A 12,575-nucleotide genomic window follows, 5' to 3' on the forward strand; every position below is an offset into this window, starting at 1 on the left:
TTCACATCCTTGCCCTTCCCCCACCCTCTACATAATTGATCGTCAGGGAGACAGCTTCCCTCCCCTAGGGTGACAGAATGTCTGGGCCAGGGTGTCCTACCCATGCTATCCCCCCAAAGCCCTGGCGCCAAGGCCCAGCTGGGGGGCAGTGGGACACAGCTGGCAGGTCAGGGATAAAGGAAACAGAGGGGTGTATGTGTGTTGGGAGAGAGGAATCTCCAGTTTACTACAGCTCCCTGGGGCCTCAGCTTTCCCCCTACTCCTACTTCTCAGGTCAATCTGGGTATAGTTGTCATTAGCCTGAGAATGGGGGTGGGGGTGGGGGTCGAGTGGATTAAACCTGGCTAGCCGCCCTCTTTCCCTTGGTCCCATTCCTAGTTCTTCAGCTACTCCCACTGCCCCAAAAGATAAACAGGTGAAATGGCTTCTCTCCCCAGCTGCTGGCCCTGGATCAACCGAAGGGGCCTCTGGGGAAGCCTGGAGGGAGGCTAGGCTTCCAGTGTCTCTGAGCATGTCACCCTCTCTATACCTAAACTTCCTAGTTGCCAAACAACCAGATGAAGGCTGAAAAATTCCTTAAAAAGCCAGGTGTTGTGCTTACTCAAAGTTCGGCTTCTACGTAGAAAACGAATTGGGAGGGAAGGAGTGATTTGCCTGTGTTCAAGTTCCCTTTCATCTCTTCTGTGTCCTCTGCTTTTAAAAACCAGTTGTTCAATCCATCTCTCTTAGGTTTGACTTTCTCTGAGTTTCACTGCTTCAGACTCTGTACCTCCCTCAGATAGTCCCTCCTTTCGCTGGCTGCTCTCCTCTGGGTCCTGTCTCCCTATCTCTCCATTTCCTGCTTTCCTTCTCTGTGGCATTACACCTCCAGTGCCTCCCTCACAGGTCCCCTCCCTCCAACACCAATCACTCGCCCTGGGCGCCCCAGCCGAAGATATGGCTGCATAAGGGGGTTGGGGGGCGCACAGAAGGGGCCGACCGCTGGGGTCGAGGTTCACATCTACGATTCCGGACTCATCCCAGAAGCCAGCCACATGAGCCTCTCTGGGTTAGGGGCGGGGCCCAGGCGCAGCCTCACCCTCGCCGTTGCTGCGCACGTGACCTTGGGCTAATCTTGTCCTGGTGACTTCACGCGCCGCCTCGGGCCCAGTCGTCATGGTTACGCCGCAGCGCCCAGCGCCTTCCCCTACCTGCTGTGTTCCTCCCCCACGCCCCCATTCCACACCCGGACCCCCTCCGCCCGTCACCCGAGCCCCCGCCCCACTCCCAGCCACGCGCCACGTGATGCCCGGGAGGACGGTCGGAAGGGGAGAGGGGGCGCTGTGGCCATAACCCCTTCCTCTCCGCTTCGAGTGGCCCTTACTTGGGCTTCGGTGATCCAACACTGGTGGCCTAGTGGTCCAGTCCCTGACCCCTCCCCGAGAACCCCAGTCTTGCCCAGGCGAGAACGTCCGAGAGCCCCTGGTCTTCGTTCTTGGTCGTTCAGAAGGAAAGTCCCGGTTTGGGGGGGTGTAGGTGAAAGCCCTCCAGCCCTCCAGAGGAAATTCTCCGGTGTATGGGCACGTTGCCTGGTCTGTGTTTGACTGTTATTTGCATAACAATCTACACTTCACCTCTTGAAGCCGCCGAGATCTCCTAGGATATGTTGGGGATTCGGAGTCTGGGTCTGATTGTGATTTCTGCCTTTTGAGCTTCAGTTTGTTCAAGAGTATAATAGGAGCAATAACACCACCCCCCTTCACTGGGTTGTTGTGAGGATTAAGGAAGCTAACATATATATAGTGAGTGTGTGTCCCTAACACTATCCTCCGGGAGAAAGAGAGCAGCACCCTTACCAAGCACGGGCGTACCAGATGCTGTTGGAGGCCCTGGGATTCCGTGTTCAAGGAGTCCAGGCTCTCCTACGCTGGACCCTGCCGTGCTGCCAGTTTAGGAAGCGATCACAGACAAAGACAGGGGGCTGTGCCAGCCCAGGAGGGGCATTAACCTACAGTGGGGTGGGACAGTTGGGAGGGCTTACTTGTAGTTACTAATTTGTAAGTAAACACAATCAAGCCCCTGCGTACCTTGGTTACTGGTTAATCTGCACCCCCCCGGGGGGGCTTCCTGGAGAAAGTGAGACTTGGATGACAAGAGATGGGCGACGAGAAGCCCCTTCCAGGCAGAGTGCGTGCTAGGGATGGAGCCAGGGGCAAAGTATCCAATAAGCAAGATAAGCAAGGTGCTTACTTTGCTTACCAGATCGTCTGTAGTGAGCAGTTTTACATGGTTGAAGATGTAGTGAAACCCATGTGAAATTGTTCACTATAGATTAGTAAGTAAGCCCATGCTTACCTTGCTTACTGCCAAGGATTGCAAATTTGAAAACAGGCTTTGATTCTGTAGGAAGGTGTTGTGAGGCTGGGAGAGACAGACGCCAGCTATACCTAGAAGCAGAATCTTTGATGTGTGAAAAAATGTGAAACTGTTCACTACAGATGATCTGGTAACCAAGGTAAAGCATGCTTACCTTGCCTATTGGATAATCTGCCCCTGGGTGGGAGCCTATTAGCCAGGGCACCAGGTGTCACCTAACAACAACATGCCTTAGTCAAGGTCCCTGGGTAGCACAGTTTTTGCTGGACCATTAACCTAAAGCTTGGTGGTATGAACGCACCCAGTGGCGCCACAGAAGAAAGGCTTGGCCATCTGCTTCAGGAAAGATTGTTTAGTTGCCTTCAAGTTGATTCAGACTCATGGCGACCCCATGTGTGCAGAGTAGAACTGCTCCATAGGGTTTTCAAGGCTGTGACCTTTCAGAAGCAGGTTGCCAGGCCTCTGAGTGGATTCAAACTGTCCACCTTTTGACTAGTAGTCAAGCACTTAACCATTTGCACCACCCAGGGACTCCATCCATAAATATTACAGCCAAGAAAACCCTATGGGGCAGTTCTATTCTGTAATACATGGGGTCATCATGAGTCGGGGCAACTCAGCGGTAATGGGTATGCCTCAGTCTGTAATATTGGCTAGTAATGCTTAACTTATAGTTTTGAGGAGTAAATGAGCTAATGTGCTTATAACAGAGGCTGACATGCATAGTAAGCCTTCCATAAGAGTTAGGCATTATCATTAGGTTCCCTGGCTCAAAACCTGATGTAGCTTGGTGTTAGGCCCAGTTCTGTGGGGCCTGGACACCAATGCAGTGGGAGGTGAGGCTGGGGAGGCCAGAGGGGCCAAAGCACTGAGCTACCAGAGTTTGAAGCAGTAGCCTACGCTGGTCAATTTGTTTTAGAAAGATCCTTCTGATGGCTAGGTGGAGGAAGAATGGGTTGGGGAAAGGCAGAACTTGGAGATCATTTAAGAGGCAGTTGTCCTGAGCCAGGTGACAGCTGATGAGGTCTGAACTAAGGCAGTAACCATAGGACTAGAGAAAAGAGAAAAGGATGGCTTTCAAACATGCCGGGCATAATAAAAATCACCTAAGGTGCTTGTTAAATATACAAATCCCAGACCCACTAAAAAGGTTTTCAAGGGAGAGGCCTAGAAATTAGTGTTAAAAGAGCTGACCAACCTCCGTGCATATCTGCATCATCGTAGGAGCCCTTTTTGTGTGCAATTCCTGCCACCTGTCTCCCACTGTGATTCAGAATGTGTGACAAGCATTCCCAGGAGTCTCTCATGCAGGGGGCTTATGGAACGACCCTACTATGAGGAACAATTAGAGGGATTTAGTCACTGACTGGATGTGGAAGGAGATGGGAGAGCAGGTTGACTCCTGCAAGTTTTGAACAAGTTTGGTATAGGTTGAAGAGTTCACTGCCTGATAGTCAGGTTTTCCAGGCTCAGATATAGCTTGCCTGAGGTCACACTGCCAGTAAGTGGTAGTGGCAAGCTAGGATTCCAGGTTTTGTTTTGTTTAAATTGTGCTTTAAGTGAAAGTTTAGAATTCAAGTCAGTTTCTCATATAAAAATCTATACACATTGCTTTGTGACCCTCGTTGCTCTCCCTCTTCTGTGACAGCACACTCCTCCTTTCCACCCCTGATTCCCCATGTCCATTCAACCAGCTCCTGACCCTCTCTGCCTTCTCATCTCGCCTCTGGACAAGAGCTGCCCATTTAGTCTCATGTATCTACTTGAGCTAAGAAGCACACTCCTCACGAGCATCATTTTATGTCCCACAGTCCAGTCTAATCTTTGTCTGAAGAGTTGGCCTCGGGAATGGTTTTAGTTTTGGGCTAACAGAGAGTCTGGGGGCCATGTCTTCTGGGGTCCCTCCAGTCTCAGTCAAACCATTAAGTCTGGTCTTTCTACTAGAATTTGAGTTCTGCACCCCACTTTTCTCCTGCTCCATCAGGGACTCTGTTGTGTTCCCTGTCGGAGCGGTCACTGGTGATAGCCGGGCACCATCTAGTTCTTCTGGTCTCAGGCTGATGGAGTCTCTTGTTTATGTGGCCCTTTCTGTCTCTTGGGCTAATAATTTCCTTGTGACTTTGGTGTTCTTCATTCTCCTTTGCTCCAGGTAGGCTGGAACCAGTTGATGCATCTTAGATGGCCACTCGCTAGCTTTTAAGACCCCAGACGCCACTCATCAAAGTGGAATGCAGAACATTTTCTTAATAAACTTTGTTATGCCAATTGATCTAGATGTCCCCAGAATCAGGAGGTTTTTTTTTAATGGTTGCTTTTAAAGTAACACCCAGCTCTCAATTGGGACAAATCTCCATTGTCTGGAAAGCAGGGGCTTAGTTTGGGGAGCCGGGCGTGGGGCAGAGGAGAAAGAGACAGGGGTCTTCTCTAACTGAACTTGGGCTTGGGGGTAGATGGTCTTGTGGGAGGGTTAAGGGGGATGAAGCACTGGACGGCAGCGCTTGTCCTGACATAGCTTCTTCATCCCCATTGGACAGTTCTGCCTTTTCCAACTGGGCTGGGGGCTGGGGGTGGAGGAGTAGTGAAGCTGTGTGGTTACAACCTACACCTACCTTGGACAGGCCGAGGTGTGTGTGTACCTATACTGGAGAGTGGGGCCCACATGTGAACCTTTAGGATAAGGCTTTCACCTGAGTTGTATCATATGTAAGTATCTGAGTGGGAGGCCCAGGTGCATCACCTGCATGCAGGAGGCCCAGAAATGTCATTTGAGAGTGCCTGAGTGGGATACCTGCCAGTGTCACCTGTGTGTGCTTAAATATGCAGGTGGCCTAAATGTTATCAATGTGTGCCTTAGGTTGAGACCCAAGGTAAAAGGTGTACGTCTGAGACTTTTATGGCACATGTGCCTGTAAGCCTCAGGTGAAAGAAACAAACATGTGCTCCAGAGGTGAATTACAGCAATCTTACAGGGAGAAGGGAACTAATCTGCTACCACTGTACTTGAGGATGCGACATATTTCACCAGTATGTAACTGAGTGGGACTGTTACCTGTGTCTACCTGAGAATGATACTCAGGTATGTTACCTGTATACCTGAGTAAGGAAGACCTATGTCACTAATAGATGCCTGAAAGGAAGCCCAGGTGTATCAGGGTTTCCTAAAATGGGTACAGGTGAAACTTGGAGGGAGACGGGTACCTCAGGCTGAGGCTCAAGTGTTATTTCCAGTAGGGCTGTTGTGGGTGCAACTCCCCAACCTGTCCCCGCTCCCTCCCGGGGTTAGCATCCCTAGCTGGTAAGCCTGTGGCTCTGACGGCCCCCTCCCTCCTTTATCCTCATAGGGCCCACCGCTGAGCACCACACCAGGCCATGGCCTGCCTCCATGAGACCCGCACCCCCTCCCCTTCCTTTGGGGGCTTTGTGTCAACCCTCAGCGAGGCATCCATGCGCAAGCTTGACCCAGACACTTCCGACTGCACCCCCGAGAAGGACCTGACGCCAACCCAGTGTGTACTTCGAGATGTAGTGCCCCTTGGTGGGCAGGGTGGGGGTGGGCCCAGCCCCTCACCAGGTGGAGAGCCGCCCCCTGAGCCTTTTGCCAACAGTGTCCTGCAGCTACATGAGCAGGAAGCAGGGGGCCCAGGGGGAGCCACTGGGTCCCCTGAGAGTCGAGCGTCCAGAGTTCGAGCCGATGAAGTGCGGCTGCAGTGTCAGAGCGGCAGTGGCTTCCTTGAAGGCCTCTTTGGCTGCCTGCGCCCTGTCTGGACCATGATTGGCAAAGCCTACTCCACTGAGCACAAACAGCAGCAGGAAGGTATGCAGTGTCCTCATAAGAGCCCCCTTTTTGTGTCCCTGAGCCCGAGATCTGTTGGGCAGCCCCATTTATCACCCAATGACCCCTTCTGTCTCCAGAGTCCAACCCTAGTCCCTTACCCATCCATCAGCCTCTGACCTTCCCAGATTCTTCCCAGTCCACCTGTTTCCTTCCCTGTCCCCTCAAACCTAGTCTTCTCAGCCTGTTCTGGCTATTTTTCTGCCTTACTCTCCTTGGATCATTTCAGCCAACCCAATTCTTTCCCCTGCCCCTGGCCATCACAACTCCGTGTGTGGCTCTTTCTGAGATTTGTGGCACTGTGCTATCTGCCCACAGACCTCTGGGAGGTCCCCTTTGAGGAAATCCTGGACCTGCAATGGGTGGGCTCAGGGGCCCAGGGTGCTGTCTTCCTGGGGCGATTCCACGGGGAAGAAGTGGCTGTGAAGAAGGTGCGGGACCTCAAGGAGACCGACATCAAGCACCTCCGAAAGCTGAAGCACCCCAACATCATTACCTTCAAGTAAGGACCAGGGCAGGGGCTGGGGACACTATGATGGCTGGGACCCACCTGGGGACTGGGGACTTTCCCCAACCTTCCCAGAGATGGATGCCCAAATGGTATGGGTGGGAATGGAGGTTCCAGGTGCAAACCAGGTGAATGCTTAGTTGGCTGAGGCCTTCATACCACTGTTTGGCCCCCAGGGGTGTGTGCACCCAGGCTCCCTGCTACTGCATCCTCATGGAGTTCTGCGCCCAGGGCCAGCTGTATGAGGTACTGCGGGCTGGCCGCCCTGTCACCCCCTCCTTGCTGGTTGACTGGTCCATGGGCATTGCTGGTGGCATGAACTACCTGCACCTGCACAAGATTATCCACAGAGACCTCAAGTCCCCCAAGTGAGTAAGCAAGTGAGCAGGGAGAAGCGTATGTGCATGGCCTCCTGCAGGTGACCCCACCAAAGCCAGTGTGGCCATCTCCCTGCTTCCAGACCCTAAGTCCACGTGGCCATCTCATAATCCCCTAGATCCTGAATCCCTTCCAAAGTGACCATCTCGGGAGGGCTGTGGTGAGCCTCTTGTCTCTGGGTATCCCAAATAATTTAAAACAGAAAGGTACAGTTGCTGCAGTAAGATGAGTTATGAAGAGGGGCCTGGACCCCAGCTGACTACACTCTCCCCCAGCATGCTAATCACGTACGACGATGTGGTGAAGATCTCAGATTTTGGCACTTCCAAGGAGCTGAGTGACAAGAGCACCAAGATGTCCTTTGCAGGGACAGTAGCATGGATGGCCCCTGAGGTGATCCGCAATGAGCCTGTGTCTGAGAAGGTCGATATCTGGTAAGGACCAGGCTGAGGATTGAGGGGTGACAAGCCACCACACAGGGTCTGAAGCAACCAGGGCCTCTAGAGGGAGCCCCTCCCAAGCGGTGTCCGTTCTTATCCCCAGGTCATTTGGTGTTGTGCTGTGGGAACTGCTAACTGGTGAGATCCCCTACAAAGATGTAGATTCCTCGGCCATCATCTGGGGCGTGGGAAGCAACAGTCTCCATCTGCCCGTGCCCTCTGGCTGCCCAGATGGTTTCAAAATCCTCCTTCGCCAATGCTGGTGAGGATGGCCTGGGCTGGGAGACTGGGCCTGGCAAAGCTGGGAAGCGAGGGGGTGTTGCTGAGGGATGGCCAGCACCTAGAACCCAGGCATGCAGGCCCAGAATCATGAACAGGGAAAGGGGGTCAGAGTACCGTGATGTGACTAAGAACCCAGGATCCAAGATGTGGGTGAAGGAGACTGCAGTCTAGAACCACCTCTGAAACTGTTTCTGTATCTGTAAAACAAGGATAGCATTATCTTCTATATAGGGTTGCTAGTAACAGCCAGTGAGACAAGATGAAAGGCCCCAGCACAGCCACTGATCACGTCGGTTGAGCCATCAAGTAGATGACCTAAGAACTCCAGAGGGAGAGCCCTGAAAACTTGTTTGGAACCCAGACCCTGAGAGATGGATGTAGATTGCTTTTCTAATCTTTGGTTGAACATTTTCCCAATGTGTGTTTCTTTTAATGGAGTTGCCCAGAACAAGGTTTTTTTTGGCAGCTAAGTTGGGAAATATGGAACTAAATGAGTTTACTATAGGACTTTGATATTCTAGAGAATAACATATACCATTGTGTAGAGCTGACCATGGAATTCTTTTATCTCAGAGTATATCCTAGAACTCGGTTCTCCAGAACACTTTAGGAAAGGATGCTCTAGTTTCCTAGCTAGTCCTCCCTGAAACTCCTGGCATTCTCTTCCCCAACCCTCCGTTCCCTTCAGGAACAGCAAACCCCGAAATCGTCCATCATTCCGACAGATCCTGCTGCATCTGGACATCGCCTCAGCCGATGTGCTCTCCACACCCCAGGAAACTTACTTTAAGTCCCAGGTGTGCTGTGGGTAGGAAAATGAATTTTGCAGAGATGATGCCCTTTGAGGGGGAGGCAGGAAGGGTTGATTTGGACTGGAATAGGTTAGGCTGAGACCCTCTGATCCTGTGCCCCAATCTGCAGCAGGGCAGGCCCGAAGCAGAGGAATGGCCTTCACCCCTCATTCTCTCTCCACTCCCAGGCAGAGTGGCGGGAAGAGGTAAAGCTGCACTTTGAAAAGATTAAGTCAGAAGGGACCTGTCTACATCGCCTAGAAGAGGAGCTCGTGATGCGGAGGAGGGAGGAGCTCAGGTATGTGTTTGGGGAGGTGATTTTAGTGACAGCAAGGATGTGTATACCACCAGTTAACAGAGACTGGGATAATTATGGCACCACGTGAACCCAGCTCACCTTGGGGGGGTGGTCCTTCTTCTGCATCTACTTCACAGACATGCCTTGGATATCAGGGAGCACTACGAACGGAAGCTGGAGAGGGCCAACAACCTGTACATGGAACTTAATGCCCTGATGTTGCAGCTGGAGCTCAAGGAACGTGAGCTGCTCAGGTAACACTACCTGTCCTTGTGCACCTAATCCCCCAAAGGCTTCACAGAATAATGCCTAACTCCAGAGATCCAACTAAGCCCAGATCCCCTTTCCTGGACATATACCCAGCTGAGAAGGTGGCTGGTTCTTTAGGCGGGAACAAGCTTTAGAACGGAGGTGCCCAGGCCTGCTGAAGTCACACCCTTCCCGGGGCCTCCTGCATGGGAACACAGTGGAGAAGCTCATCAAGAAGAGGAATGTGCCACAGAAGCTGTCACCCCACAGCAAAAGGTGGGACCTGAGTTCACAAGTGCTGAGGTTTCCACTATGATGGGGAAGCTGCAAAAACAGGGTAGGGGCCAAGGAGGCTGAGGGTACTTGGAGAGGGAGAGATATGCAGTGATCTATCCAAAGTGAGGGGGTGCTTTGAGTGGACAAATTTGTTAATCTCAACCTTGTACATTCCCTCCCCCACCAGGCCAGATATCCTCAAGACAGAGTCTTTACTACCTAAACTAGACGCAGCCCTGAGTGGGGTGGGACTTCCTGGCTATCCTAAAGGGCCCCCCTCACCAGGACGGAGTCGGCGTGGCAAGACTCGTCCCCGCAAGGCAGGCGCCAAGGGCAGTTGTGGGGACCTGCCTGGGCTTCGTGCAGCTGTGCCAGCCCCTGAACCTGGACCAGGAAGCCCTGGAGGACTGGGAGGGGGGCCTTCAGGCTGGGAGGCCTGCCCCCCTGCCCTCCGTGGGCTCCATCATGACCTTCTACTACGCAAGATGTCTTCATCATCCCCTGATCTGCTGTCAGCAGCACTGGGGGCCCGGGGCCGGGGTGCTACTGGGGGAGCTAGGGATCCTGGCTCACCCCCTCCAGCCCGGGGTGACACCCCTCCAAGTGAAGGCTCAGCCCCTGGCTCTACCAGCCCGGATTCACCTGGAGGAGCCAAAGGGGAGCCACCTCCACCAGTAGGGCCTGGTGACGGTGTGGGGCTGCTGGGAACTGGAAGGGAAGGGACAGCGGGACGGGGAGGAAGTCGGGCTGGTGCCCAGCACTTGACCCCGGCTGCACTGCTGTACAGGGCTGCTGTCACCCGAAGTCAGGTAAAGTATGGAAAAGTTCCTGAGCTTTCCTTTCTTCCTTGTATCCCCTAGGGTCTAAGTCCACAGCTCACCCCACCCCACCCCGTATTAATCTGTGATCTTAAGCCATTCCCTACTTAATCCTTTACAACTATGTTCCCTTCTGGGTCCTTAACACTCTCTTTCCCCTTCTGACCAGTCCCCTCATCTTTCCTGCAGAAACGAGGCATCTCATCAGAAGAAGAAGAAGGAGAGGTGGACAGTGAAGTAGAGCTGACATCAAGCCAAAGGTGAGAGATGGTGGATAGAAGTACTGGCATTCTTTTGCTTTCTGCGCTGGAAGGGACAGAGTCTAGCCATAGCCCCTATCTTTCCAACACAGGTGGCCTCAGGGCCTGAACATGCGCCAGTCACTATCTACCTTCAGCTCAGAGAACCCATCAGATGGGGAAGAGGGCACAGCTAGTGAGCCTTCCCCCAGCGGCACACCTGAAGTTGGCAGTACCAACACTGATGAGCGGCCAGATGAGCGGTCTGATGACATGTGCTCCCAGGGCTCAGAAATCCCACTGGACCCACCTGCTTCAGGGGCGGTCCCTGGCCCTGAACCTAGCTCTTTGCCCATCCCACAGCAGGGCCTACTCAGAGGGGAACAGGTGAGTAACAGCACAGCTGAAAGGTGACCAGGTTTTCAACAGGGAGAGCTGGTCATTTGACAGCTTTTGGGAAGAAAGGGCAATGGGATGCAGAGTACAAAATTTGAGACCAGAAAGATACCAGTGTCAACACAAAGCAAGTTAGTCAGTACTGAAGCAGTTTCCTCCCATGCCAAAAAGAGCCAATACCCACGTGGTGGAATTTAAGATTCCTTGCTTATAGTATAGAGCACCTAGTATGGTATCTTGCATTCAAAATAAGTGGTAATTACAGCGAGGGAGAAATCCTGAAACTAGAGGAGTTTGACGCCTTGGGAAATTGCCTGAGCAATTTTGAAATTCAGAAGCAATAGTCAGTAAGCTGCTGGCTACTAAGATCCCAACGAGAGACACCCTAAAGGAATCTATTTGTAAGCCAAGAGATGCTGAGTTCCACACCTCATTGCTTTTCTACTCTATTCCTTACAGGGCCCTCCCAATCCTGAGGATTCAGACTGTGACAGCACTGAACTAGACAACTCTAACAGTGGCGATGCCTTGCGGCCTCCAGCATTTCTCCCTCCATGAAAGCCACAATTATTCCCTGTACATACAAAAATATTTATATAAATTATATGCGCCACATAATCAACCAAGACGGGGCTATCCCAGCCTTAAGTCAGCTCAAGGGAGACTGACCTCCCCCCACCCCCAACCAATTCACCTGATACACTCTAGGGTTGCTGGCAGCTGTGGAAATGACAAGTACTGCCCTAGAGCTGTGGGTAAGGGGAAGCTGGCCCCCTTCCTGCTCCACCCCAATCCTTATGTTCAGCAAGAGGTTAGGCAATAGAAAAGCCAGGCTTGTCTCCTATGTTCCTCCTGTATCCTTCACCATTCTGGGAAGCAGGAGAGGGAAACACTTAGACTGCACTTTTTCTGTTTTCCGTTGACTCTGTTTACACATTTTGCACTTGGGAGGAGGGAGGCTAAGGGTGGGTCCTCCCCTCTGAGGTTTCTCAGGTGGCCACGTAACTCATTTTTTTGTCCTTCCATTTCTCTGCTCAAACCCTGGCTTACGGCCCAGGGGGAGGTTAGGAGACTGTGATAGCATGTGATGGTTCAAGCTGAAGGGCTGGGGTACTGTTCAAGCCCCTGATTCTATCCTGGTGCCTGATTTGGGTGGGGACTGTCATATTGTAACCCCTGTGAAAAACCGTGAAATATAACCACTCCATGCAGGCACAGCTGTTGAGGGTTTTCTTGGTCAACGAACGGGGTAACATACATGGTAAGTAGGAGCCTTGGGCTCCTGACTTTATCTGAGAACTTTGGACAAGTCACTTCCCCTTTTATGCCTCTTTTGTCACTAAATGAGCATCACTTCAAGCTCCAACCTTCCAAATTTATCGAGAGGACTGCAAATGAATAGTTATATTAAAAACACAGAGAAGAGACAAGTTTTTAGTTTAAAATTTGCAGGCCTGGACAACACGAATCCTAGCCATGTTTTATGGCTGCCATGTGCGTGCATGTGTATTATCCCCACCCCTGCCCAGTGCGAGCATCAGTGCTTGCCTACTACTCAGAGGCAAGTCCTAGGAAAGACTAACCCCCAATCTTTGGGGCACGACTTTTACAAGGACCAACCAAGGCACAACCAGCTTGCTATAATTATTACATCACCTTGCAATGCAGGGTTCAAGGGCAGATAGGACTAAGGGCCACAAAAAAAAGATGGAG

The 12,575-nt window shown here is 52.1% G+C and overlaps 1 protein-coding gene across 1 annotated transcript; it reads left to right on the top strand.

Annotated features, from left to right (window-relative positions):
- Positions 1-5,595: 5,595 nt before the first annotated feature.
- MAP3K12 (mitogen-activated protein kinase kinase kinase 12) lies at positions 5,596-12,461 on the top strand. Its single transcript, XM_004373966.2, has 13 exons — positions 5,596-6,169; positions 6,506-6,689; positions 6,872-7,063; positions 7,349-7,507; positions 7,617-7,775; positions 8,484-8,592; positions 8,775-8,884; positions 9,022-9,138; positions 9,272-9,409; positions 9,597-10,218; positions 10,417-10,487; positions 10,580-10,853; positions 11,322-12,461. The coding sequence occupies exons 1-13, from the start codon at positions 5,725-5,727 to the stop codon at positions 11,418-11,420; spliced, it is 2,679 nt and encodes an 892-aa protein (XP_004374023.1). The 5' UTR covers positions 5,596-5,724; the 3' UTR covers positions 11,421-12,461.
- The last annotated feature ends 114 nt before the right edge of the window (positions 12,462-12,575 follow it).

This window comes from Trichechus manatus, unplaced genomic scaffold, assembly GCF_000243295.1.
Source record: "Trichechus manatus latirostris isolate Lorelei unplaced genomic scaffold, TriManLat1.0 scaffold00027, whole genome shotgun sequence".
In the NCBI taxonomy this organism is placed as follows: domain Eukaryota; kingdom Metazoa; phylum Chordata; class Mammalia; order Sirenia; family Trichechidae; genus Trichechus; species Trichechus manatus.